General features: G+C 40.3%; 4 protein-coding genes across 4 annotated transcripts in view; 3 read left to right on the top strand and 1 right to left on the bottom strand.

The window, feature by feature from the left end:
- clstn1 (calsyntenin 1) overlaps positions 1-9,229 on the top strand; it is a 47,091-nt gene extending 37,862 nt beyond the window's left edge. Inside the window, exons 14-17 of the mRNA XM_080734286.1 lie at positions 872-1,017; positions 1,306-1,441; positions 2,842-3,026; positions 4,809-9,229. Of these exons, the coding sequence (XP_080590412.1) occupies positions 872-1,017; positions 1,306-1,441; positions 2,842-3,026; positions 4,809-5,003 (662 nt within the window). The 3' untranslated portion in view covers positions 5,004-9,229. The remainder of the gene's footprint in view (positions 1-871; positions 1,018-1,305; positions 1,442-2,841; positions 3,027-4,808) is intronic.
- An 804-nt stretch (positions 9,230-10,033) lies between these two features.
- On the bottom strand, positions 10,034-14,369 carry lzic (leucine zipper and CTNNBIP1 domain containing). Its single transcript, XM_080733689.1, has 7 exons — positions 14,169-14,369; positions 13,685-13,828; positions 13,064-13,199; positions 12,358-12,456; positions 12,086-12,181; positions 10,767-10,848; positions 10,034-10,658 (listed from the first exon to the last, which is right to left on the bottom strand). Exons 2-7 carry the CDS (start codon positions 13,783-13,785, stop codon positions 10,603-10,605), a joined length of 570 nt encoding a protein of 189 aa, XP_080589815.1. The 5' UTR covers positions 13,786-13,828; positions 14,169-14,369; the 3' UTR covers positions 10,034-10,602.
- A 1,511-nt stretch (positions 14,370-15,880) lies between these two features.
- LOC308291628 (nicotinamide/nicotinic acid mononucleotide adenylyltransferase 1-like) lies at positions 15,881-22,233 on the top strand. Its single transcript, XM_080733688.1, has 5 exons — positions 15,881-15,925; positions 17,004-17,138; positions 17,627-17,810; positions 18,702-18,826; positions 20,346-22,233. The coding sequence occupies exons 2-5, from the start codon at positions 17,024-17,026 to the stop codon at positions 20,741-20,743; spliced, it is 822 nt and encodes a 273-aa protein (XP_080589814.1). The 5' UTR covers positions 15,881-15,925; positions 17,004-17,023; the 3' UTR covers positions 20,744-22,233.
- Positions 22,234-26,068: 3,835 nt separating this feature from the next.
- rbp7a (retinol binding protein 7a, cellular) lies at positions 26,069-27,595 on the top strand (the record flags this gene model as incomplete). The annotated part of the gene is made up of 4 exons (XM_080733690.1): positions 26,069-26,141; positions 26,466-26,644; positions 27,315-27,416; positions 27,539-27,595. 4 exons carry the CDS (start codon positions 26,069-26,071, stop codon positions 27,593-27,595), a joined length of 411 nt encoding a protein of 136 aa, XP_080589816.1.
- Between the last annotated feature and the right edge of the window lie 309 nt (positions 27,596-27,904).

Genomic DNA, 27,904 nt, shown 5'->3' with positions numbered 1-27,904 from the left:
CTAGGCTAGACACTCATAGACCTGCACTAGGCCAGACACTCATAGACCTGCACTAGGCCAGACACTCATAGACCTGTGCTAGGCCAGACACTCATAGACCTGCACTAGGCCAGACAATCATAGACCTGCACTAGGCCAGACACTCATAGACCTGTGCTAGGCCAGACACTCATAGACCTGTGCTAGGCCAGACACTCATAGACCTGCACTAGGCCAGACACTCATAGACCTGCGCTAGGCCAGACACTGTGCTATATATGATGTGTCCCCATGTAATGAACAACTGAACATTCAGACACATACTGGTATACAGAGGCATCAAATGAACATGACAAGCTTACAGATGTATCCTGCTGCGAGTGAAGGCGACCGCATAGAATGGGTTTATCTAATCCCACTGGATTAATTCACCACCCCATAACCATGTTCAAATGTTATGCTAGCACATGCACACAATTGCAGTGCCTTCTCTTACTCATACACACTCGAATGTCTTTAAGATCTATGAGACTAAATCCATTTTGCTGCTGTTCACTCCTTAATTCCTTCCTATGAATATTCACAGCCTATTTAGAAACATGCCAATCCCATAGTACATAATTTACTTCCCCACAACATGGGCATTTGTTTACCTGGTATTTGTTTTTATTTGAGGCACAGCATACGTTTATATGACTAAGTATTTACCTTGTTGTTTTTTGATATGCTTACGCTGCCTATTCCGATCTGGCAACTTTTAAGTTACTCTGGATAAGACCGTCTGCTAAATGCCTAAATTGTATTTGATAGTAAATTGAGCTATGTCAAACAACATTATCTGCAGCTTGCATTATCTCCTGTTCATGTGTGATTGTGCCTCTGTGTGTGCTAGGCGTGAACACTATGGCCAACTACGAGCTGGTGCTGCACCTGATCCGCTACAAGAACTGGCACACAGAGGCTCTCTTCGACAGGAAGTTCAAACTGGTGTGCTCTGAACTCAACGGCCGCTACATCAGCAATGACTTCAAAGTCGAGGTATTACTGGACATCCTTTCTTGGTCACCATTGTAAAAGAGATTGTGTTCTCTCAATAACTTACGTGGTGAAATAGAGGAACCAAAAGAAACAAATAACGCATAAACCTAAAAAGGATGCATTCATTGCAGAGGGTTAGAAATGGTATCCTCTATCCTCCGCACATCATCTGGGCAGAACTATGTGTACAAAAATATATTAATGCTTACTCATCGTAATACATTTTTCCAACATAATGTCTAGGATTGTCCGCATTCAACATATTCTGTAACATTTGTGTTTCCTCAGGTGAATGTGATCCACACAGCCAACCCCATGGAGCATGCCAACAATGCCATGGTACAGCCCAACTTCATCAACCCCGTGCACCACGCCTCTGTGGACCTGTCTGGACACAACCTGGTCAACGCTCACCAGGCCTCAGGTGAGCTTTAACCCATTTAGGCCTAGAATTATTGAATGCTTTAACCAGTGAAAAATAGCAGATATACAAGCTCACAGCACGGCACCGAGTGCCGCGCTGCGAGCTTGTAGATCTGCTATTTTTGAAAAAGTTGTGAAAATGTGTGAAAATCGTTTGTAACTCAAATTTTGCTTCTGGTGGGTCCCTGGAACTAAATATTTTGAGATGGGGGTCCGTGGCCAGATAAATATCATTTTGGGGGTCCTTCACATGAGAACCACTGACATAGTAGTCTCTCAAGAACAGACTAACTGAGCTCCAGTTAAGCGAAAAGGACCTTTTCTTTGACGATGGCTGGCCAGATTGCTGACACAGAAACATAGGGTTTTTCAAAAAACCTTAGAAGGATTCAAAAGACACTTATAGAATCGGGTCAAAATTCGAATTTTCACGATTTGCCGCGCTGCAAGCTTGTATATCTGCTATTTTTCAATAGTTAAAGCATAAAATAATGATACACAATAATGTGTAACTGTTCTAAATGGGTAAATCCATGTTTCAACCAGGCTGGCATCCCCATCTTGTTATTATATGAAAAACAACAACAAAAAGCTAAAAAATAAATGTACTGTATTTAAAGAAGGCACACGTACACACGCATACACACACTTGGAGCCTCCAAAAGCATTCCTTCACAGTGCAGTTAAAGCCCATTAGCTCTAGTGCTGGAGTACGAGAGAATACATTTGTACACTGCCTCAACACAACTAATGGCCATAAAATGCCTTAGCACAGAATTACAGGCAATGACTTGGAAAATTAACTGTATGTTGAGGAGAACGTTGTTGGAAGTGACTTTTACTTTGTTGTCTTTGGGCGAAGTGAAACTAACGATACCCTCCTGAAATCTGTTGTTGTTGTGTGTGTGTGTGTGTGTGTGTGTGTGTGCGTGCATGCTGCTGTGCAGGCACATGCACACATAGACATCAAAGGGGGCTTGAGCCCCTGCCCTTTTATCCGTCTCTAAAAATTGCCCTCTCCAGAGTCCAGACCATGAATGCAGTTTTTACTATGGTGAAAGAAATGCAAACGCCCTCTTTCCATGCCATACCTGAAGGCAGCATTCAAGAGAATTGCCTTGTCTAAACTCTCCTGAACTTGAATGCAGCATCTTATGTTGAAAGAATTGCCCTCTCTTTGTAGAAATCCATGCCGTTACACCACATCTCCAGTATTGACCTGATTATACTTGGTTCAGTGTGGTATCAAGCACCGAAAATAGCAGACCTCCAAGCTCACAACGCGTCGCAGCGAGCTTGGATGTCGGCTATTTTCGACATTTCACCAAAAGGCCCTTTTAGAAGTGTCAGCCCCTGCCTCTCTAACATTCTCTGCACGTCCCTGCTGTGTGTGCCCCACAGTGGTCCCCAGCGCAGCCACCATCGTCATCGTTGTGTGTGTGAGCTTCCTGGTGTTCATGATCATCCTGGGCGTGTTCCGAATCCGCGCGGCCCACCAGCTCACCGTGAGGGACACGGAGGGTGGCAAGGAGAACGAGATGGACTGGGACGACTCGGCCCTCACCATCACCGTCAACCCCATGGAGGTAAGCGCAGCACCACCTCGCTTCAAGCTGACATGCATCAACGTCAGCCCCACAAACAACGTTAGCCCCTGCACAACAGTGTCCCCCCCCCCCCCCCCCCTCTTTCTCTTGTGTGCTCTCTTCTCGCTCTCTCCTCCTTCAGAGTAACTCCGCTTACTCGATTTCATGCATAATTATAATTGTTATTATCATACATAACTGTTTTATTGTAGCCATGCTGGGCTGTACATTACCACTTTCGTTTCCAATTCCGCACTGTCCCATCTTCTCAGTGAGACATCATTGGTCTTGTGAATATGTATCATTAAAATTCTCGTTATCACTGCTAATGTGCTTTAGGCTAAAAAATAAATTCACTTTCCAAGTTTTGTTTCGTGAATAGATCCTGTGGTCGAATAGCGACAACTACTGGTTGACAAGAGGTATTGAATGAAACTCAAATGGAAATAGCTTATAAAAACAAAAAAGGAGAAAAAAAAGAAAATGAAAAAACACAAGGCACCTGAGTTTGAAGGACTGGTAGGACATGAAAGTTACAGATTGCAGCTTTAAGCTTGTGCTGGATGCTCGTCATGCTTTAGCCAAATAATGCATACTTGTGGCGTTATTGAAGACACGTCTCTCCTGTTTGCATTGTTGCAGTGAGGCCTTGGAGCACTGAAGTGATACATAATATTCAGTTATGAAATCTCACTCTCCCGCTGCCTGGCAACAACAGATCAGCCCATCTTCTATTATAGACCTACTGGCTAACCGTAACCTTATTTATTTATACAATACTGCGCTTCAAGAAAACAAATAACACCACAAGTTAACCGCAATCCAGCTCTTGTGGCGAGTGGGCGTGTGAGTGAAACAAGCACTAACGTGACAGTTTCGTCAGTTTCCACTGCCCACTAGGGTTGGGATGATAATCGTTATTAAAAAAAAAACACTCACAATAATCCTATCATGGAGATTTACATTTATCGTGAAATTATCCTCTGTCATGCACTGCACTGGGATACATTTTTAAACACTTGATACAGTCTTCTCTCTACCAAATCTCTTTGACAAAAAATAGCCGGTCTACAAGCTCACAACGTGTCGCACCACAAGCTTGTAGATCGTCTATTTTTTGACAATTGTTACGCCACAGGATAATGATTGTTGGGGATATTTTGATTATGGCAATTTCTTTTGGTCACAATTATCGTGACATGACATTTTCACATCGTACAATCCCCACTGCCGCCCGCTCGGCTCTCATTGAAAAACACATGACTAAGGCCCCACCGGTCGCTTGCAGCAGGGGTTCCCAAACCTTTTTGTCTCAGGGCACCCCATGAATATTTTTTTAATCCGAGGCACCCCTACATTATAATTTTCACTCCCAGCACCTTATATTTATAGCATATCGTCGTTGTCGGGTGGAAACCTTGTAGGCCTATGTCCAAAACCGTTCGTTTTGTATTTATCATCTATAAAATGTACTAAATGCGATGCGAGGCGTTGTGTGCTTGTAGATCGGCTGTTTTCACTAGTTTTGTGCAACAGTCTTGTATGATGAAGCAGGGCTTTGCTTTACCAAAAGACGTACACATTTGAAACTTGGAGATACGAGGTTTCTGCCCGACAGTGACGATATTTTAGTGATTATGTTGCGAGGAAACGTTTGTACTTCAAGATTTAAAATGATACTAAATATTTTTTCAAGTGTCCAAATGCCCCGTCACCCACTTTGAAAACCCCTGGCTTGGAGTCTGAAAAGCCCTTCTCTCTCTCTGTCTCTCTGTGTCCCAGACGTACGAGGACCAGCACAGCAGCGAAGAGGAGGAGGAGGAGGAGGAAGAGAGCGAGGACGGCGAGGAGGAGGACGACATCACGAGCGCCGAGTCGGAGAGCAGCGAGGAGGAGGAAGGGGCGGAGCCCGAGGACCAGCAGGGGGCCAGCAGACAGCAGCAGCTGGAGTGGGATGACTCAACCCTCACCTACTAGAGACCACACACACACACACACACACACACACACACACACACACACACACACACACACACACACACACACACACACACTACAGCAGTGTTTCTCAAATTTCAAGGTCTCCCCTTAACTCTTGACAGTGTACAAATGGAACAATTTGGTTCCATTTGTACACTGGTAGAGTTACAGACTTGTAACTCTACCTTCCTTTAGACCCCCCTCTAAAGGAACCCACAGAGTCCCTGGGATCCACTTTGAGAACCACTGCACTACAGTACCTCCGCACACATTCAAATCACTTAACCAAACCCACGCCCTCACCAGTGTGCTTGCACTTGCACACACACAGACCCACACACACACACACACACACACACACACGCACATACACACACGCACACACTCCCTGGCAATGTCATTTTCAAGGAGCCATGATGTTGGGGGGGGGGGGGGGGGGGAAGAAATCCTTTCAACCTATCTATGGTCCAGGTTTTCCTGTTGTCATCTTCGTGGTGGTACTCAGTGTAGTATAGTAAAATCACCAGATCACTGATTTTTACTTTTGATTTGTGATTTTGATTTTATTTATTATGTTTTTAATTCCCGGGAAAACTTGGCCTAAATTTACATTTGTTTTTGAAATAATGTGAGGAAGTCCAACCTTGCACTTTGTGTTCACTCGGATCACAGCTTTCGGATGGAGAATATCTTTTTTTATTTCATTTTTTAAATGTAGGTAAATATATACAGTACCTTGCGCATTCATTTTTTAAATGTGTTTGCCGCTAAAATCACGACTAGCTTTGACTTGGGGTTCATAGGCCAGAGAGTGAAACAAGGCGATGCTTCTCAACAAGTAGACTGCATTTCTCTTTTTTTTTTCTTTTTTTTTTAGTGCATGAGGATATTTGAAAAGTCACATGTGTAGAGGAATAAATTGCTTTTTAATTATTTTGTTTTTGTAAATATAATGAAATGTAATTAGTCAATGTGTTAGTGAAGGCCTAAACAATGGGGTCCAATATCTACAATGACGCAGTACGTAATGTAGAATATTTGTGTCACACAGGCTGTAGCATGTTGCAAAATTTAGCAGAGCTCTTCCGTCATGCTTGTATAAAACGTGTCTGCTTCAAAATGAGAAACCCAGGACTATAAGCAGAGGTTTCCATGGCAAAGTGGTGTCCATTTTTGTCTTTTTCTTGTTTTTTGTTTGTTCTTTGGGGAAAAAAATCATTTCTTTTGCTTTACGTAGGCAGGACTGGCTTCGCACGCACAGCAAAATCCTCGGTGTTGGTGTCAAAATGGACCTATAAGGACACATTTGTACACTCTTTGAGGGTTCAATTAACTGAGGACTTTGCTGTGCAGACTCTTTGCTTTGCTTGCACAGGTGGCAATGCTATACTCAAGGTATCAATGTATTTTAGTCCCTAGATGTCACTGTTGTACAGAAGGGATTTTTGTTCAGGGTATTCACACTCAAGAAAAATGCATACATACAAACCTTAGGTTTGTGTTGGTACAGTACGAAAGATCATAAATAGCACTGTTGGTCTTAAAATATGGGTACTGCTAATATATTAGAGCTTAGAGATGATATATTTTGTCAGCAGCTTTAAACTGCCCTTCTTCTTCATTAACCAGTCCTGCCATGGTGACATAAATACACTGTAAACATCCAAAGTGTTGGTTTAAATCTGAGTGTAGAAATAGAGCCCTATAAGGGTCCATTTTCACACTGTCATAGGGTTCATTTTTACACTCAGTTAAAGTGACACTTAGAGTTTTGCTGTGTAGGAAAATAAATGAATCTCTACAAACTACTGAAAGAGCAGATCAATATGGACAGACAAGCTTTTAGTGGAGCTTGGTTGAATAGTGCAGCTGCTGGTGTCGTTTTAGGCCCGATTTATACTTTGACACACGGCGGTGTCGACCGTGGGAAATAGACGACCTACAAGCTCACAACGTGTCGGGAATGCGACGTGCTGTGAGCTTGTAGGTCTGCTATATTCGGCGCGCGACACCAGTGTGCAACAGAGCATAAATGAAGTTTATGGGGTAGAGAGATGAAATGCAAAGACATCTCAGATTGCTTCATTGCAAAAAAATATTTTTAAAGATTTGTTTTTGTGGCACAGCTATTTAATCCAAGATAATATATTAGATGCATTTTTAAAGCAGCTTCGTATCACAAATAATTACTCCTTTTCTCATGGATTCATTGAGTTCCTGTTGGAGAAATGATAACTGAAGGGAGGAGTGCTCTAGTTATGATGGGAAAACTCTTTAAAAATGAATCTTATTTTGTTATGTTTGAATCTTAAAATGAAATATTTTTTTGCAGTAGACCACTAGATTTTATTGTACATGGAACTGTACTGTAGAGTTGTTCTAAAGTTATTTGTTTACATTTGGTAAACTTGTTTTCCTTCCGGTATTAGTATAAAACTTATACAATTAATTGGGAAGATGTGTCCAATGTTAATCTCTATATCTCCTCTTAGACATGGCTGTCATTCATTACTGTAGTGTATTTTTCACCTAACAGATGCAATTGGACTTTTTTGTCTAATTTATGCTTAAGCACAAAGTGTTGGGTGACATGTAACTTACATGAAAATTACGTTTTCAGCCAAAGAAAGTGTCGTATCAACACTTTTTTTGTTTCGTTGAAAATGCGCCACTTTTATTGAGTGACATGTTTCGCAACACCTTTTTTTGCTAAAGCACAAATTGGGCTTTACACCTAACAATGTTTCTGGGATTCCAAAATAAATATATCCATTTTCCAACCTGCTTTATGTGAATAGGTTTTGGGGGCATTTTTGTTCAATGAAGGGAGCAGACAGTGTGGCATTATCGGTTTGAAAATGATTAGAACAGGCTTCGAGGCTCTCATACTTTGCATGCAAATCTATTTTCTGAGGATACAATCAGATGGTCAATAATACAAGGGGGGAAATAGCATTTTAATTCTTTGCAAGTTTCGTCAAAGGACCTTTTTAGACACAGTCTCCAGGTCACCTTTGATGTTTTGAGCAAACCTTATGTCTGGAGTAACTAGATTTTTTTCAGGTCCAATTTATTTATTGTTTTTGGTCAATGGTGGAAATGTGGTGAACAATCTCCCCTTTCATGATGACTTGGGCCTACAAAACATGGGGCCAGGTTTGAGCCGGCCGAGTTGGGAGTGCCTTTTGCCGATCACAGCGCAATTAACACAGCTAACAAATTAAAAAAAAGTACTCATTTACGCTCTTTTAGTTGTGGCAAAGTTTTTTCTTTTCTTATTTTGTAAGTATTTAATGCTAGATTTCTTACAGAGCTGGGGGATGTGATTTCTTTTCTTTTTTTCATTTTATTGTAACAATAGTCCACTGCTAGTTTTATTAAAAGTGAAGAAGTTTTACATAGGTGTCATGTGTCCATGTTGATGTGTAGAAAAAGTAGATCCATATTGTATCTTCTATATTGTACTAAATCATATTGACGGAATCCACCTCTTAAAAGATGTACATTACCGAATTGCTATAGGCAGCATAGTGGGTATAGATTTACCTATTTGTGTATAGAGGAAGGTCGTTTTCAACAGTGTACTATTGCCTGAATTGCTGACAGAGGTTTTTGAGGGCAGCATGAAATTCACAAGAACCTGTTATAAGCCTGTTCCCTCCAAAGTTCTCACAATGTCATTATGTCAAAAAAAATCTTCAATGTCAACATTTCAACTAACACTTCTGCAAAAGGTACAACGCATTATCACTGTTAAGAGCAAATTGGCTCGGATACGGCTCAGAATTAATCTGGCATCTCAAGTTTTCCAAATCATGTACTTTCTGGTCAGCCCCTGAGATACTGTATTCTTCTCTGCATTGAATTGAATGTCACACACTGCCTAATGAATTGAATGCAGCCATAATATAAACATTAAAAATGTAAATGTAAGGGACTTTTACTTTGCATGAACCACATTGTGTGTATGTTCCATGTAGAGTTGTAAGACTGGGGTGAAGGAGGAGGCTCACTACTGATTCTCTTGATTGTCTGTTTCACAAATCCATGCCACTCAAAACCACGTTTTGTTTTCTTTCAAATCTTTGCTCAAAAGGGTTAAGGTGATGTTTTCAGAGTTGTCAAATGCTTCCTTTGTGCTTGTTGGGGCTGCTCTCACTTTTCTACCAATTGAAAGGCAAATTGTGGTAAAGTTGATGCTTGCTCATGAACAAAATAAAGGATGACAAGATGGGGTATAAGTTATTTCTTGGTTTCTGTCTTTATCAGCGGAGCTTAAAGAAAATATTACTAATCATTTCTGCATTATGAGCATTTCACTCAATTATTTTGAAGATTAGCTCTGGGTGGTGCACTGGAATAGTATTTGTTTTGAACTTGAAGCTTAGCGACCTCTGCTGGTGAGCATTTTTTTTAACCCATTTAGGCCTAGAATTACTGACTGCTTTAAGGTTGAAAAATAGCAGATATACAAGCTCACAGCGCAGCACCGCGCTGCGAGCTTGTAGATCTGCTATTGTTGAAAAAAAGTCGTGAAAATGTGCGCAAATCTTTGAATATACATTCAGAGCGAACGTTTGTAACTAAAATTTTGCTTCTGGGGGGTCCCTGGAACTAAATATTTTGAGATGGGGGTCCGTGGCCAAATACATATCATTTTGGGGGTCCTTGACATGAAACAGTTTGAGAACCACTGACATAGTAATCTCTCAAGAACAGACTAACTGAGCTCCATTTAAGTGAAAAGGACCTTTTCTTTGACGATTGCTGGCCAGATTGCTGACATAGAAACAGGGTTTTTAAAAAAATCAAGGATTCAAAAGACACTTATAGAATCGGGTCAAAATTCAAATTTTCACGATAAAAAAGAAATAGCAGATCTACAAGCTCGCAGCACGGCACTGAGCTTGTATATCTGCTATTTTTCAATATTTAAAGCATAAAATAATGATACACAAACTGTGTACCCGTTCTGAATGGGTTAGAGGCAGAATCATTTTATAAATTATTATACCTCCCTTGCCAGTAGGAGTAATACAACAATGATACGACTAAAATGTAAACAGTACTCATGATTGACTAAACACAACTGAACTCTACGGAGGCAACATATCAAGTCAAAACGACATTGTAACCACAACAATGCACTTCAGAAGTCACTCCAGTTTCATCATCCATGAGTGTCGATAGCAGATGATAGTCCAGAAAATTACACTGATGATTTGCAGCAGTCATGAGATTTCCAGCAGTCATGAGAACGACCCTCATTAAAAGACACCACAATCAAGAAATAAAAGCCTTTTAAGATGATAAATGCAGCATTTCAATAACAAATATAACAAGCCAAATATTTCCCATAAAGTGCTTGCATCAATTGATGGATACGTTGCAAAAGCTAAGAGTATCAGATCAAACTCTAGTAACTATAATACACACAATTTACAATAATGTGGAAAAATAAAATACATTTAAAAAAGGTTTAGGGGTATAAAACAATACTGTTAAATAGGCCTACCATTACTGCTGAGAGTGCAATGCTTGGTTACAAAATCAAAAAGGTCGATTGGCACAAGAATTAAGATTAAAATTAACATTGTTATGCCTTTGTTTTCACACCAGAGCTTGCTAAAGCCATGATTTTGTCTTCTGATCCTGAAAAACAAGGGTACAAAACAGATATGAAATACATATACCACTGAGAAACTTAAATCAATTAAACATCTTTGTTTATTATAAATTAAAGAATGTGCTTATTCTCACCTAGGTCTGCAGTGACTTTTTCAAACTGGTTAAGGGTGGCCGTTGCATTCTCCGTTAGAAACGTCTCATCTTCTGTTGTGAGCTACAGTATAACAAAGTAAAAAAAATAACAATAAGTGATCAAAATGAAAACAAAAGTAAAGGTTATAACAAGCATATCGTCTCTGTCGGGTGGAAACCTCATAGGCCATGTCCAAAACTGTTAGGCCGCAATCAGACATACGCGTGAGACATCTTCTCCGTATCGTTTGAGAATGAGGGGAGGAGGGGGAAGTCCAATGCATTTTCTATCTAAGTCACATGGTTTCATGTCGTTGCCGTGTCTCTTGCTCAACCGAAGGCTGTCTTTTGGCCAAGAGATTTGCAAGAGACAAAAAAACACGTGACCTCCATTGACAATGAATTGGACCTGCCCCTCCTTCCCTCATCCTCAGACGATACGGACACGATAGCTGTCGGCCTGTCGCAACTGTCTGTGATGCGCCTTACTTTTCAGGATTCAATTAGCAAAAGTGGCAGATCGACAAACTCAAAATGTATGGTGCAGTGTTTCGAGCTTGCAGATCAACTACTTTTATACTTTTGTGACACTGTAGTATGATGATAAGTAGGGCGCTAATTTACAAAAAAAAGTTCCAAAGACTCTCGACTAGGACTCGAGCTCAAAGACTCGTGGGCATCTCTGTTGTATTGTATATATACAAATACTTAAATGTTAGACCTAATATTACAATCGTGATTAGGATATAATGTTACAGTGCCACCACCCACATGGTGGTATGATTACTATACTTTCTCTCTCTTTTCTATAAATATGGTTGGCTGGTAGAATTGTGTAAATGGCGGGTGAAGTTTTGTTAGAACTGGCCACTTTGGTTGCTGGACAAACAGCCTAATAACAGCAGAATGACTCAAACACATCAGTCACAGTCATGATCACAAGCCACTTAATCAGCAACACCATATTTGTTCCAGAGGGATCAAAAGCAACATACACTGTGTGGCAGTAGGGTTGAGCAATTAACCATTTATTTCTTATCAATGAAACAAAAAATTATAATACATTTTTTTATAATTACATAACAAATGAGCATAACAAACTATGACTTCGTTCATAGTACAATGGTGCTTGTAGATCAGTATGAATAGCTGATCTACAAGCTCACAACGCATGATGACGCATTGTAGATTAGCTATGTTTACTTCTGTTTGTTAAAGAAAGAAAATCATGTATTAATCGTAATCGTGCCAAACGTTTGAAATAATCATGACATTGATTTTAAGTAATTTCGCCCTGCCCTATTGTCAGGGTATCTCACCTTCTCGCCCAGTTTTCTCAGTGCTGTGAGGATTTCCAACTTCTGCTGTGTGTGCACGTCACGTGACAGCTTCCCCACCATGACATCACGGTCCATCTGCACACAATGTCACACCGTCACAGGCTATATAGTGTCAGGGCAGGCTACACATTCAACTACATTGGATTAGATCAGTGGTCCTCAAACGTATTCATGTCAAGGACCCCCCAGATTGACGTGTATTTGGCCACGGACACCCATCTCATGTATAAAACATAGCTCAAAACACAAACCTCCGCTAGTCTGGTTCTCAGCTGCCCTGGCTGCTTCTTAGCAAAGAGACGGATGACCTCTGGGGTTTTGAATGCCTGGCTGATCGCAGCTTGAATTGCCTGGTGAGGGAGGAGACAGCAATTTAACAATCATGTTGGGTGGACTTGATTAGTAGACCCTACACTACAGCTGACATAAAGACAATATATTAGAAGAAAGGAGCTTTTAATAACAGGATATAAATTAACAAAACTTAAAAGGAGGACTTCACCACTTTTCAACCTGTCTTCATATAATAGGTCCTCACTAATGTTCATGATAAAATATCACAATTTTTTTTCTACTCAGTCTGGGTCTCATAGGAGAGCTGTGGGTGGGTCAAATCCTTCCACCGGTGACATCATCAATGGGAAATGCAAGCTAATAGAAACCGCAGGCTTTCTATTCCTGAAAAGTTGCAATGTTAAAGTGGAAGCCATTGTTCTTGTGATAATAAAAAATCAAAATATTTTTTTTCAAAAATATTGTTTAAAAAAAATCTGTCAAACGATGATGTCACCGGTGGAAGGATTTGACAGCTCTCCTATGAGACCCAGACTGAGTAGAAACAAATTGTGCTATTTTATTATGAACATTAGTGAGGACTTATTATATGAAGACAAGTTGAAAAGTGGTGAAGTCCTCCTTTAAATATAATAATTAACATTCTGTATCCTAAATACATACCAGTTGCATCCCACTTAGCTCATCTACGAGTGTCATGTCTCCCGTCATGATCTTCTTCAGAGAGTCATTAAATTCACTCAACTGCTCCAGCGTTTCCCTTTTGGTCTCCTCATACTCGTCCTCATCCAGCTCCTCTCTGAATACACAAACATTGGGTTGAGGACAGGCACGTGCAAAAATAGACATCAAAGGGGGCTTGAGCCCCTGCCATTTTATCCATCTGTAAAAAGTGCCCTCTCCAGACCATGAATGCAAGTAGTGAAAATAGCAGACCTCCAAGCTCACAACGCGTTGTGCTGCTTGGAGGTCTGCTATTTTTACTATTTTCACCAAAAGGCCCCATCCAGAATCAATGGGGGTAAATTTACTATAATCATTTTTTTTGTCTTAAGAAAGCGCCAAATAAAAACAAAAAAGTACTGAACTCAAGTCTCCATGTCGTGACTAATCAATAGAAAAATAGTCATTTTGGGGGTGAAGTTGGTGAACTACTCCTTTAATATGTTTGCACCCCTGGGAACATTCAGCTGTAAACATGCTGCATTGCTGCTGCCTCACTCACTACAAACTAGACAAAAGATGCTCGTTGTGTTGAGATAAACAGATTACACTCTGTCATACCTGCACTCTTCCAGGTCCTGAAGCTGTTGCATCAGTCTGTCAAGTTGCTCTTCCATATTTTGCCTCAGTTTCCCAGTTTCTGATTTCCCTCGAGACGCCATCCTTTAGACTTCGGAGCTTTGCAGTACCTTTACAGGGTTTGAACTTCAACCACAACAGAAGCAAAACAGAAATGGATTATCGACACGATATTATCTTTAAACGTTTACGTTTGAGTTTCACTAGCCTGCTATGACACAGTCGGCGGGGTTACGTTCAACTGAGTTAGCTGACTAGCTAAGTAATAAGCTCGTAGAGAGTCACGGGTGTTTTGTAGCTCCTTTTCCGAACGAAGCTATATTTTGGAGCTTTTTTACATCAATGTCAAAGCAATAAACTCTATAGTTTGGTGGAATCTCACTAACCTGCATGCAACACTGAGAGACAGTTAACAAACTGATTAGCAATACTGCTATTATAGCTTCAAAACGCATGACATCCTCACCTGCCTCGAACAGTCTTGGTGAACACCTCTGACCCACGCTATGTTGTGATGTGATGCCTGCTGATCAACTGTTTGTTTCAACGTTTCACTACGGCCGATGTCGCTTAAATGAACACTAGAATGTAGAGCTATATAATAGGGCACATTTACTCGTAAACATCATTGCGAAATATTTCCAGGCTGTCTGAGCCTTTTGTTTTGTTCAGGGGTGGATTGTGAACGTAGCTCTTCTAGAGTATTGTGGGTGCGGCTGTGTCAGTCCAATGGAAGGAAAGGCCACCAACGTCTATATTTCTTCTTTCTTGTCATTCATCTCTGTGCAAACTATAAACAGAGTCCACCCGTAGTGCTCCCACTCCAAATATATACATTGTCCATTCAGTGACCCAGAGCGTGAGTCTGAGCCTCCGTGAATTCTTCCCTCAACACACTATCCAGGTCCTCTCCAGTGACGTCCATAACATTCAAGAATCTTTTTGCTGCTGCCAATACCATCTTAATTCTCTCAGACTTTCCCTTTATTTCCACCGCACAGTTGATTACGCCAGAAATCGTGTCTTTTCCATACAGATATTCTGTTACCACCAACGTCCAGTGGTGTAAAGAAACTATAATGCAGATTATGCGCATTTACTCGAGTAAATTTTTGAGGTACTTTTACTTCACTACAATTATTTGAAAACTTGAGTCACTAGTTACTTTGTAGATACAACATTGTATAATAAACATGAAAACTATCACAACTATCAAACATTTACATTTTTGATAGCAATAATTTTGAATTCCAGACATTTATTTGTAACAGAGTATTTCTATATTGCAGTAACTATTGATACTTTTACTTTAGTAAAACATTTGAGTAATTTTTCCACACCCTCTTTTTGCCAGACCCAGGGGGTCGGCCTACATAAGGCTTTGTCGGTCTGTCGGTCGGTCCCTCTTTTCCTCAGTGTCCCTCTTTTCCTCAGTGTGCCTGTGTTTGCCTCTGACTGCTCATCTGCCCCTCCCTTCCCTTGCTCGGCTGATTGCCTTGAGTGCCGTCACCTGTACGGGACCAGCTGAGTTGAGTTGGCTGACGAGCTGCTGAGACTATAAATTCCTGTGTTTTCATGTGTTAGTTCAGTGCTGCAAAACATTTGCCCCACAGCCATACTAGTGAAAACAGCCCATCTACAAGCGCACAAACATTTCCAGCTGCTCAGCCTATAAAATCCTGTGTGTTCATGTGTTAGTTCAGTGCCATACTAGTCAAAACAGCCGATCTACAAGCTCACTACGCTTTGTTGCTGAGACTATAAAATCCTGTGTGTTCATGTGTTAGTTCAGTGCCATACTAGTGAAAACAGCCGATCTACAAGCTCACTACGCTTTGTTGCTGAGACTATAAAATCCTGTGTGTTCATGTGTTAGTTCAGTGCCATACTAGTTTTCATTGCGGGTCTGGCACAACCAGGTGACCTGGTCTAGTTTTTAAAGCTATATGATGCAAACTATTCAGGCAATAATCAAACAATAGACAATAAATACTGGACATAGAAAAAAAGAAAAAGTGTCATAAACCACTCCTCAACGTCCACAGCAGAGCTACTGATGACGTTTGTGAACGTTCCTTCTTTACATAGCCTTGGTTGTGTTTAGCCAATCAGATTTCTGGTTGATCTGGTCCAACCAGAAGTGTATTAGGGAAATACCAAGGGAAATACCCGGAAGTAAAATGTTTCATTTTCATGTTGTTGAGTAAAGGTGCGGTAAATAAGGTGAGTTTCGGCTATATTTACTGATGTTTTATTCTTCACAGCCACGAAAATATGTCTTTTGTTGAATAGGTAACTTGTTTTGACGATTTACCTTGCAGGGGTTGCTGCTGCAAGCAACATTTTTAAGGTTAAGCAAAATCCAGTTCGAGTTGTTCAAAGTCTTGACACGAAGAGGATAACCAAAGCTTTCCGTACTTCTGCAATATTGGTGGTTAAAACTATCAGATCTGTTTATAAATCGGCTGTCAAAGGAGGGTATTGAAACTTGGATGAAGATGATGTGTATTATTGTTATTTTTATGCTATGTTGATGAATTGAACACGTCATACGACCACACAATGGAAACAAGGGCATGGGCTTTGTTATGTTATCCTTTATGCCTTAATGTTTTGACTGTACCTCGTACTGTTTACATTTTTGACTACAAAAGTACTCAATCAATCAATCAAAAAGATAGCATCTAAGTTGTACTATTCAGACTTCCGAGTAAATAAGGGGCAAAGCACCTTTTTAAAACACATTTGGTTACTGTTATTATTGTCCACAAATTGTATTCAAAGGTCAGACCAAAGTAGCCTGGCGGTGCCAGCCTCTTATCCCTTACTCTATGCTGTTATCACACACTTCGTTTTGGGAAGAGAGACAGGGGATGGTGTTGTGCGGTCTGGTTTTTACCAGGCTAAGAGCAAAGGGCATTCGACCTTTCATTAACAGTTCACACTGAGTGAGCACTATAACTATCTCCTTCATGACAAGCTGTTGTCCTGAAACAATAATCGTACATAATCGTGTTGTCGCAATTATTTGAGACAATCACAATTATTTTTGCATAATCGGTTCAATGTTTAAAAATGTCATACATTTTCAAAACTTTTTCAAAAAGCAGAAATAGCTGATCTTCAAGTTTACAACATTAATGATATTATACTCTAAGTATAATATTATTAAATGTGTCAGTAATTGCTTTGTATATTTAGATTATTTGTCAAATTTGCAATTTGAGATTATGAAGCCTAAAAAACTGAAATCGCAATCATTTGTGTGCCAGTCGTCAACTTAAATTTGTAATGGTGACAGTCCTAGGTTCAGCATGAGGAATGGAGTCCCGGGATCGAACCAAAGTGGTGTTGCTGGCCTGTGGGTCCTTCAATCCTATTACCAACATGCATCTGAGGATGTTTGAACTGGCTCGAGACTACCTGGAAGACACAGGTGCAGTCAAATGGACACAGACTTTTGCTAGAATATCAGTAGTTTTGCACACTCAAGATTTTACAAAAATGTACAAAAATACCAGATATACAAGTGCCGCGCTGTGAGCTCGTATATCTGCTATTTTTGAATAGCCAACGCAAAACTCTAAAATGACACAGATGTTTGCCCGGTTTTAATGGGATAAAGCAATTGACTAGTTTTACTTTGGTACTGAAAGTATATTTTGACGCCAATATATTTTAGTACATTTCCAGCTATCACACTTTAAATTAGATGAGCATCTCAGTCTTTCAGATTGTCCAACATAACCCCCACACACCCACCCACATGTCCCCAACCACCCCACAGCACCCCATGCTTCTTATTTGATTAATCGGGAAAGTAATTGATAGAATATTCGCTAAGAAAATAATCGATAGTTTCAGCCCTAGTTCCCAGCGGTCTTAATGTTTATCATCTGACCTCTGTCAACCCTTGCATGTTAGGCCAGTACACGGTGGTGAGAGGCATCGTTTCCCCAGTGGGCGATGGTTACAAGAAGAAGGGCCTGATTGAAGCCTGCCACCGTGTGGAGATGGTCCGACTGGCCACGGACGACTCAGACTGGATCAGAGTAGACCCCTGGGAGAGCTTACAGCCTGAGTGGATGGAGACAGCCAAAGTAGTGCGGTGAGTACATGCCATGGTGGACGAGTTAATTTGTGAAGGTTGTCAGCGCTTAAACCCTGTGGACTAAAGAGACTGTGCTTGTTAGGCAAGGCTAATACGAGGATAATGCCGGGTTGTAACTCTACTCAACCGATTTGTTTTACAGAGTGTAGAAAAATCGACTGGACATACAAAAGACTGTCAGTCACCCCCACTCAGTGTAACAAATATTTGTGCATTCTTCTCACCTGTACACAGTTTTTCATTAGTGCTTACCACTAGCAACCTTTCCATCAATCTGCTTATTTATTTATTTTGTTTATCAGTTTATCAGGTTATATTTAACCATGGAGTTTAGGTAGGTAAGAGCCTTATTTTCAAGGTAGTCCTTATGCAAAGAGCAATGTTAAAAACAAATGTATAACAGTAAAATGTGATATACTGTATATACATACTAAATTGTGCTAAATATACACTCTGTCAAAAGGCAGACAATCATTCAATTGTAAACTACAGTCGAAGACATTGGCCATACAAGCATAATGTTCTTTTAGTCGACCTCAGACTGATTAAAAAATATTCCTGTGACAGTAAATCTGAACATGTACTGTAAGTGAAAAGGCATGCTCAGCTCTATGCATTTCAGTATACACATGCATAGTATGTATAGTACTGTAGCATAAAATCCTTAGTTAACTATTTCCTTGATGATGAAAACATAATAGGATAGGATTATAATAAGACAGCAGATCTCAATATGAACCTGTTTTAGCTGAGGTTTGAGTAGTAGTCCATAGAGTGAGTAAAACCGTACAACAACTTGTGTATCATTATGTTTCAGCTAGCCATGAGTGCTACTATTCCACAGCTCATATTTTACTTTGATGTCATAATGTGTTTGTCCTCACTTAGGTATCACTATGGACAGCTGGTAGAAGCCAGCCAGAACAACGATGAGGTGGACACTGTCATCTGTGCAAAGAAGCGACGCTTGGAGGAAAACTCTCTTCAGGATCCACCTCATCGTATAACGAGAGGTAAGACATATTTCTATCGTTTGCTTTAATCTACTCGACTCGATAAATTTGTGTGCTGTCCGCCACTTCAAATATTGATGCACACAAGTCATCTGAGTATCTTATAAAGTGCTCGTCACACCCTTCCTTGTTAGATAGTCTTGTCAAAGACTGATAATACTTCCATTCAATTAGTTGTGTAAAAAAAAAAAGAGATTAGTAATTTTTCTCTCTATAGCTTCAAGAGAGGACACAGTTGTTTACTGACACTCAGTCACTGCCAGACATTGAAGGTGTGGTGTAAGTAGTTTGCAGAGTTGTACATAAGGATTTATTTTGGGAGCGTGTCGCTATTTCTACAAGTCATCTTTTCGACAACCAAACCTAACCCTAACCCTAACCTCCGTGGGGTGAGTAGCGATACCTGCGGACGCTCCGTTGTCGAAATGATGTGCGTTCGAAAAAGCGAGATTTCCCCATTTATTTTCTCTCTTAACCCTGGAGAACTTGCAACTGTGTAAACAAAGGCGGAACATACACATGACATACTACTACTTGTACATTCCTGTTTTGGGGATTCGTACATAGCGTACTGTTTAAATATGTATGTACACTAAGTTGACATACATTGTGTTGGCCCTCTGGCTTCCCAGCCAGCTTTGTTTAACAAACATTCTTTGCAGAAGAATGAATGAAATCTAAGTTTGAGAAAACCTGGGGTACCATTCTTACACTGGTAAACAACTTACAGTTCCAGACTGTCCCAGACTGATAAGTAGCTACACCTTTTGTTTAACTGGGACACGATCTCGGATGCAGCTGGGTCTTCCTAGTATGTCTATTAACTGTGTGGGGGTGCACTGCCTTGTTCTTCATAAATATAGTGCAGTGTGGGGCGACCAAGCCATGTCATGTCTTGTCTTGTCTTGTCTTGTCTTGTCTTGTCTTGTCTTGTCTTGTCTTGTCTTGTTCTGTCTGGTTTGTTTGTTTGTTTGTTCTGTGTGTCGTTTTTGATACCTATTAATTTTATATATATTTCTTTATCTGTCTTTCCATTTGCATATTTGCTGTGTAATAACTCGAATCGGGGTATACGATCCTTAAGTGTCCCTACACTGTGGGAATGGGACTTCAAGTGCCTTCATAGCTTGACATTTGCATTTGCTTCTCTTGTTTTGCCCTATAACTACATTGTCATGTATGACGCTTATATGACTGCTTTACATTTTTATTTTTTGTGGATGTTTCTCACGAAATGCGAACAAGTTATGATTTAATGTAGTGTATGCCTTGAATCTCAAATAAACAAAACTGTGGAAAAAAATGAATGAAATCTGATGTGGATGCTTTAGTAAATATTTGGATTATTCAAAGTGAGTACACGTAACGGTAGTCAAAGTGTATACCGTGCCAAATCTGCCATGTTGCATAACAGTTGAAATATGTTCGGTTGCTTGTTGGAAAACTCTCTCTGCTTTCACATAACCACAGGTTTACAGTATCCTGGTTCAAATTATCTCCTTTTCTCCACGCTCCTCAGACAGTCCTCGTCTGATGCTGCTGTGTGGTGCAGATGTCTTGGAGTCCTTTGGGATTCCCAATCTGTGGAAGCAGGATGACATAGCTGAGATTGTGGGCTATGGCATGGTCTGCATCACCCGCTGTGGCAACGACGCTCAGAAGTTCATTCAACAATCAGACATGTTATGGAAACATCGTAAGAACATCCATGTAGTCCAGGAATGGGTGACGAATGAAATCTCTGCCACTCACGTGCGCAGAGCACTGCGGCGAAGACAGAGTGTGAGATACCTGCTGCCAGACCCTGTAGTTCGCTATATTCAGGATAACAACCTGTACAGTGCAGAGAGTGAACAGAAAAATGCTGATGTTGTCTTAGAACCTCTTCAGAGAAACATGGGCGCCTCCTCAAGCTGAACAAGCACATTGACGTCCCCACAAATGCCTTAGCTCTGTTCTGTCCAGGAACTCTGGTTTAGATACAATGCTGTGTTGACTTTTATATAGATTTTAAACCAATCACACTGTGAAGTTCTGCATTTTTAGTTACCGTGCTGTTAGTCTCATGTGGCCAGACTGTTGCATTTCAAATGCTTCCGGTTATATAGTCTGGAGCACAGAAGCTCTGATCATGAGTAAAATGTAAAGCGGATGTGAAGCCTCCTCCCCACTTACGTTTCGTCTTTTCAATTGTGCAAATCTATCCTAATATGAATCAAAATCATCCAAGCATATACTGTCTGTACATACAGTATTGCTTACTGCTTAGCAGAAATGTAAAATTAAATGTAAAGATATTTTAAAATATATTTTCGTGAACGGAAATGCCAGCTTCCTTAAGGGCTTTGCAGACAGGTGCGATTTCTTGCTCGAAAAAAAGATCATTTCATTTTTTTTTTAAAGAAACCAAGATTCTCTATGACCTCATGCACAGCACACCTGCTCTGAATTTGCCGTGCAGCAAGTAGCTGCGGCAGTGCGTTTTTTCCCGATTGAACCCAGTTCAATCCGTGCATCTTTTCGCATGCAGTAAAAACTCATTGACTCCTTTTATGACTCCTTTTTGGATCCGCAGTGCGGATTCTGCACAGCATTGCACACCAAATCCATTGCGTTTTAATCATGCAGCAAACGGGGGGGAAAAAACGCATGGGCCTGTGTGCAAAGCCCTTTACTCAGATTTCGGGAGGTGTGGTTCCAGGCTCTATATAGCATTCAGAGATTGTGGAATAGTTGTCTGGACATGTGAGACTACAGGCTAGTGTGTGTGTATATGTGTGTGGGTGGGAATATTTGGTGAATAGTGTGCCTTAGCCTTTAAATTAATCTGTGTGTTATAATAGTTAGTAATAATAATACCTTTAAGATTTATACAGTGCTTTTCTAAGTATCCAAAGCTGCTCAAATAAATATAGAGGGTATATGCGTGACATCATCATCATACCAGGAGGTTATGCTGGAACGCCTACTGAGTGGCAAAAAACAACTTTCTGGCAGTCCATACATCCAAACAGAAAAGTCTATTGGAAACAACATTCCCTTTTACCCTCTATAATGAAGGAAACAACTTTACTAAGAAAAAACGAAAGCAATAGAAAGATAAGTGCTAGACTAGAGACATTTTAACTAGACCTCAGCTGGGAAAGTCTATCCTGAAGGGGTGACTTGTGAGTGAGGTTTTGAAGGAGGGGAGGGAGTGGGCAGCAACAGAGTAAGCCCTAGTGTGAGTGCACATACGTACAGCAGTCAAATCTGCAACTGGAGAGTACTGTAACACACTATAGCTAGTTTTGTCTAAAATGACATGCTACTGATACTGATGTTTTGATATTTTAAATTTGCAACCTATTAAGGAGTCACTGCTGCAATGTATTTAGCAGATTAAAATTCAACTTATATTGTGTTTGTGTGGGTAAAATGACCCCTTGTGTTTGTTTACAAATGTGTGTATGATAATTGTGTCGGTTCTTAAACAAGTTGGTATGAGTTTTTACACCCTTATATGTTGGCCATATCAGGCCAATAGCCATTAGGATTCACAGAATATGTTTACACATTGCTTTGTAGTAGATTTGCAAATGAAGAGCATGGTGCTTCATAAAAATACAAAATAAATAAAACACTTTCTTTCCAGCCTAGGAGTATTGTTCACCTCACTAGCCATCTTCTCTGACAAGGAAATGATCACAGTTTGTCACTCACGGATTCAGAGCAGCTGCATTACAATGGGATTTAATCAACAAACCGGAGCTATTGATGCTTAAAGATTGGTAAGGCAGGCAGGGGTCAAAACCAGGAGAAAGATTCCAACCAAAATGACGGAACAGAAGCTGAGACAGGGCTCAGACGACTAGGAACCCAAAATTGTATTTGTATTTAGATTTTATTTAAAAGTGATAAATCAATTAATAATAGTACTGCAATATGTTTATTATTGAAAGGTTGGCCTTCAAGACATTGCATTTCATTTATTAGGTGGTCCTATAGACCACCAAAATAACAGATATGAACAAAACCAACATTACATAACAAACATACATAGTACATACACTACAAATACACAGATCACCCTCTCCCACCCACTACACATCGAAAAATGACACCCAGTGTGAAGTGAGCGATGCTATTTATGAATTCATTTAGTTAGTCGTCCCCGTCGTACAGACAGATGTGAGCCAATCAGGTGCCCTGAGTCTGGGAACAAACAGACAAAGACAGATGTAGGAGTGGTTAGCAAAAATCACTATCAACAGTAACTACTGATCAGCCTCTCATATACTTCATTTATACTTAATTACATGCTTAAAAGCCAGGTGCATTTAACTATAATAACCCTGGAACGCACCACCCTCTGCAGTGGTCACCCATTTTGGCACGAGCTATGCCATACCAGACAGTGATGGTTCCTGTCAAAATGCTCTGAGTGGAAGGATTTCATTATTTCAAGCCAGGCTTGAATAATGTGGCATTAATGCTGTCATAATACATTTGTATTAACTGTGTGTACATACCAACATGTAATTCACCTAACCAAACATAATAAGACTGTAAAATAATTATTCTTAATGTCATTTCTGAAAACATTTTGAAAACATTTATTCTGATCGCATTGTTGAGCACTTGAATCAGATTTACACATTCATGCATTCGATTCAACTTCAATTCTATTGTATTATCACATCACAGGTTTACACTTACAGGTGTAAATGGGGAAATTCTGTGTTCATTGCAAGCTCTCATCATTTGCACTACAGTTTTTAGGAAAGGTTTTTAGAGAAAGAAAACAATGAAAACGGGTCAGTAGTGTCAAATATTCCTGAATACGTGTCAAGAAAATATAAACGCATGGTGCATGGTTAAAAGAAAGAAATGGGACATTCAGGTTCAGGTTACATAGCCCCCTCTGTCTGTCCCACTGATCTCCTCTATTCCTCTTCCCCTTCTCACTTTCCCTCTAGTCCCTGTTGTGTGTCATCTCCGTTCTGTGGTCCTTTGTGTATATTTGAGTGTTATTTGTATCTACTTTTACTGGGCCTGGTGCTCTCCCTCTGCCTATCCCTGTCTCCGCACCATGACCGCCCTTTCCACATCTCTACTCTCCATACCTGTGCCCTGTGTGCTAGTAGTAGGTCTCTGCTTCTCTTCTGACCCCTAGAGTGTCTTGTCTGTGCAGTGTGCAGGCCTGCACCGTGTTCATTTAATTGAGTTGTAGGTTTGTGTACTCTTGTGTTTCAGATGGATACATTGACACTGAGGATAGGGATGCTCCGATACAATTTCTTTCTGACCGATTACGGGTACTTCATTTTGAGTACTCGCCGATACCAAGTACCGATACGAGTACTTTTAGTTTTTGTTGAGTAACCACTTATTTTACCCCCCTTTTCTCCAATTTCATTTCATTGTTATGTCTTGTAATGATACTGTTCAATTACCACAATAATAAGACTGCTGATTCTTAAGATACTTTTATTTTTTTAGACAGTTTCTTGTCAAGTGTCAATTGACTGTTTTGTAATTGGTTCAGAGTACGAGTACATGAGGAGGGTATCGGGCCCAACCCTAACTGAGGGTTTTACTCTGTGGTGTCAGTTCCAGTATCGTTCCTTAGACCAGTTATTCTCAAAGGTTTTAATTTCAAGGACCCCCATTTCAGTATGCATTAGGTGAGGTCACAGGCCCCCATAACTCTTGAGAGTATACAAATGGAACCAAATGGACCCTTACTTGTCCATTTGGTTCCATTTGTACACCGTCAGAGTTACAGACCAGTAAGGGACCATTTGGTTCCTAATTATCAATCATAGCTGGGAACCCACTCATGGACAGCAGGGAAGGGTCCCCAGACCCCACTTGGAGAACCATTGCCATGGACAAGAGACAGATGGACAGGAGAACGGCCTGACAGTCTGTGACAGAAATGTCATTTTATTTAAGTAAGACAGCAGTTGAAATAACTGCAACCAGTTAAGATAAACTGAGTTTGATAGTAGCTAATGTTTAATGTTAAATTGTGGGACAATGTTTGGTCTCTACTCTTTATGTGAAGTGTCTTGAGACAACTTGTCATTTGGCACTAAATGACAAGTTGGTATAAAACTGCCCAAACAAGCTTTTCCACATACTGTACCTTCCACTGGTGTATGTACGGTGCTGCTTCCAAGCTGTGGACAGGAGAGGCAATGGCAGCTTAATATACTGTAGATCAAATACCCATCACCTAACCCATCATGGCATCACCACACCCAAATATTTAACACTTGCAGTGTCACATTGGAGCAGTATTATTCATTAACCTTATTTCTGGAAGAAAAGGACACTGTTCATATATTATTACTGACTATTAGAAACACTATTTTGCTAAATATCCCACAGGTTGACAAACTAGACATGGCTCCGTCAGAGTTGCAGACCAGTAAGGGGCCATTTGGTTCTTATCAATCATAGCTGCGAATCCGCTCATGGATTTGAAAATATTTGTATATATTCGAAAACTTGTGAAATGGGACATTCTGCAGAATGTGTGCTTTCTACTTTTGGTACTTAAAGCACATTTTGATACCAATACTTTTGTACTTTTACTCAAGTACATTTTTAAATCTGGACTTTTCTTTTTAACAGAGTATTTCTACATTGCAGTATTGATACTTTCACTTAAAAAATATGCTGCTTGGTGAGGCGTGGCAATTTATATTCACTTGCAGGTGTCAAGACTGTTCAAAGTTATGTTTGTCAAGAAAGCAAGACTTATTTAAATTAAAATAAAACATGAATAATTATTCAATATTATCTTAAGACATGTTTCTAAATATTGCCCTTCTTAGTAACTTCAAAGTATTTTCTTCATCATTAAATCAGAGTTCCATCCATCCACTACCATATTCAATATTTGTGGATTACAAATTCAGCCTCAGTTCCAATATACTGGAGACAACATTGTCTTCCATTGTTGAAAAGAGCATTTTGAGGTGTGTATTGCAAGATGAGCTGCCCACAGGGACCAGTCTCAACTGTTGTGTGTTGGTTTCCCACAGAAACCAACAGACACCTGGCAGGGACAGAGACAGAGACAAATCTTAGCCTCAGGTGACAGCAAATGAAAAGTAGGCACGCCTTTTTCCCTGTCACCTCACCAGTGCCTTTAAAACCAGCTTTTGACCCATCTGTCCTCACACTCACCTTCACCACTACACAGCATATTCTTCTCATCCACACGCTGCAGTTGGAGTTTATGGTCTGAAAATGCCAGCTAGCCTCTGTGGAACATGGGACATGGTCAGCAATGTCAACTTTGAGGGCTACATGGTGGCACTAGGTGAGTTACAGCTGTTTAAATTCAACATGTTCATATATACAATACAGTGTATATATACAGTATACAGAGAGAGAGAGAGAGAGAGAGAGAGAAAGAGAGATTTGTATGTACTGTATATAATATTCAGTTCTCATTTTAATACTGGGTGTTGTGCAGTATCTGACAATTAAATTGCTGACAGTTCTTTTTTTTGTGATATGTTTGAGAGAGCATGAGCAGAGAGTAAAGGACAGTTGTATCATGTATGTGCTAACTTCTGCCAGTGAATCAGCTTGGCAGGATTTAATGTCCAGTTTCGGGGAAACCTCTTTCTGCCTTTCCCAGGTATCAGCCTTTTTGTGCGAAAGATTGCTGCCAGATTGAAGCACAGGAAGGTGATTGAGCAGCAGGGGGACCTGTTCATCATCAAAACCATTAGTACTTTTCGGACATACGCCTTCTCCTTCAAAGTGGACCAGGGGTTTGAGGAGTTTACCCAGGGTCTTGACAACAGACACGTCAAGGTAGGAGAGTGTAAAGATCTTCAGGGTTCAATTTGTTATAAACACAGGTACACTACACTCCCTTAAAGGGATATTCCACTTTCAAAAAACTTTTGGGCAATTTATCTTCTAATCAGTCTTTTGTGAACACCCTGGACAGTTTTTAATTTGCTTGATTCAATATTTAGATATTTGATATTCATTTCATCAGACACCACCATCCAGGGCCTGTGCCCCCCATACACACCCATTGTAACGTCAAACTCCATTTTAACCAGGTTAAAGTCATTTAAAACACCTGTTCTTTTTTCTGGTGACTCATACTACCCTCCTAATACGTGAGCTGGTTGTGTTTTTTCGATAACTATTATTATTTTTATTTTATTGAATAAAAAAAAACAATTTTCCCAAAAGATTATTCTTTTGTGAAAAATGTGGGGCAGAGGTTCTGAATTGGCATCAAGGGAGTGTGTGTGCACAGTTTGGATGCTACCGGGCCAACGCCTCCGGAGATTAGTTGATAGCAGACGGACGGACGGACACACGGACAGACAGGGTGCAAAACATAGTCTCCCGGCTCTCCCCATGCCTTTGGCCTGGCCTGGCAGAGAGAATGAACATTGCATGAAGTTTTTATATCATATACTGTGGTACATAGTGTTAACCCTTTGCACTTTCTCTTTTGGTGCAGTCAAAGGTCACGTGGGAGGGGAATAAACTGGTGTGTCATCAGATCGGTGAGAAGAAGCAACGAGGCTGGGCTCACTGGATTGAGGAGGATAAGCTTCATCTGGTAAGAACATTGACTTTTAAGTTATATGATCTAAAACACATTTACTGTAGGCTACTAAGCTAGATTGACATTTGGAAAAACTATGTTTGAATATATTTAATATATCTGTGATTTCTTCTTAGGAGCTGTATTGCGAAGGCCACATTTGCAAGCAGGTTTTCAAGAAGAATGTGAACTAATGAAGATGAATGGACGTCTAATTCTCTGGAGGAAACTAACACATTGTTCTCACTGAGTGTCAGTGAGAAGACCAGCCTAAAGAACATTGTGAGGTCAATATGTTTTCATGACTTAACTGCACTTTTGATGCAGTGCTAAACCATTTGTGTTTTTTTTTATGACAGCCTGGCTGTGGCTCATTGAGGCAGTCTTGAAGCCCCATCTTCAGGTGTATTGAGGGCACTTGATGCTTTGTGGATTTAGACCACAAGGTGGCATTATTGGCCAGATAGTCACCAACTATGTAGTTTGAAAAACCTGTGTTCCAT

This window comes from Nannobrachium achirus, assembly GCF_963921795.1.
Source record: "Nannobrachium achirus genome assembly, chromosome: 9".
Lineage (NCBI taxonomy): Eukaryota > Metazoa > Chordata > Actinopteri > Myctophiformes > Myctophidae > Nannobrachium > Nannobrachium achirus.
The sequence above is the reverse complement of the archived record's forward strand: the minus strand, read 5'-3'. Positions and strand labels throughout refer to the sequence as shown.

Bases quoted from the DNA above. Each gene is read 5' to 3' on its own strand.
- lzic (XM_080733689.1), bottom strand. From the start codon at position 13,785: ATGGCGTCTCGAGGGAAATCAGAAACTGGGAAACTGAGGCAAAATATG. The intron at 12,457-13,063 runs GTATGTATTTAG...CTCCCTCACCAG, and splicing joins AGCTAAGTGGGATGCAACTG to GCAATTCAAGCTGCGATCAG. The intron at 12,182-12,357 runs GTTTGTGTTTTG...CATTGTGTGCAG, and splicing joins TGAGAACCAGACTAGCGGAG to ATGGACCGTGATGTCATGGT.
- LOC308291628 (XM_080733688.1), top strand. From the start codon at position 17,024: ATGGAGTCCCGGGATCGAACCAAAGTGGTGTTGCTGGCCTGTGGGTCC. The intron at 17,139-17,626 runs GTGCAGTCAAAT...CTTGCATGTTAG, and splicing joins AGACTACCTGGAAGACACAG to GCCAGTACACGGTGGTGAGA. The intron at 18,827-20,345 runs GTAAGACATATT...CACGCTCCTCAG, and splicing joins ACCTCATCGTATAACGAGAG to ACAGTCCTCGTCTGATGCTG.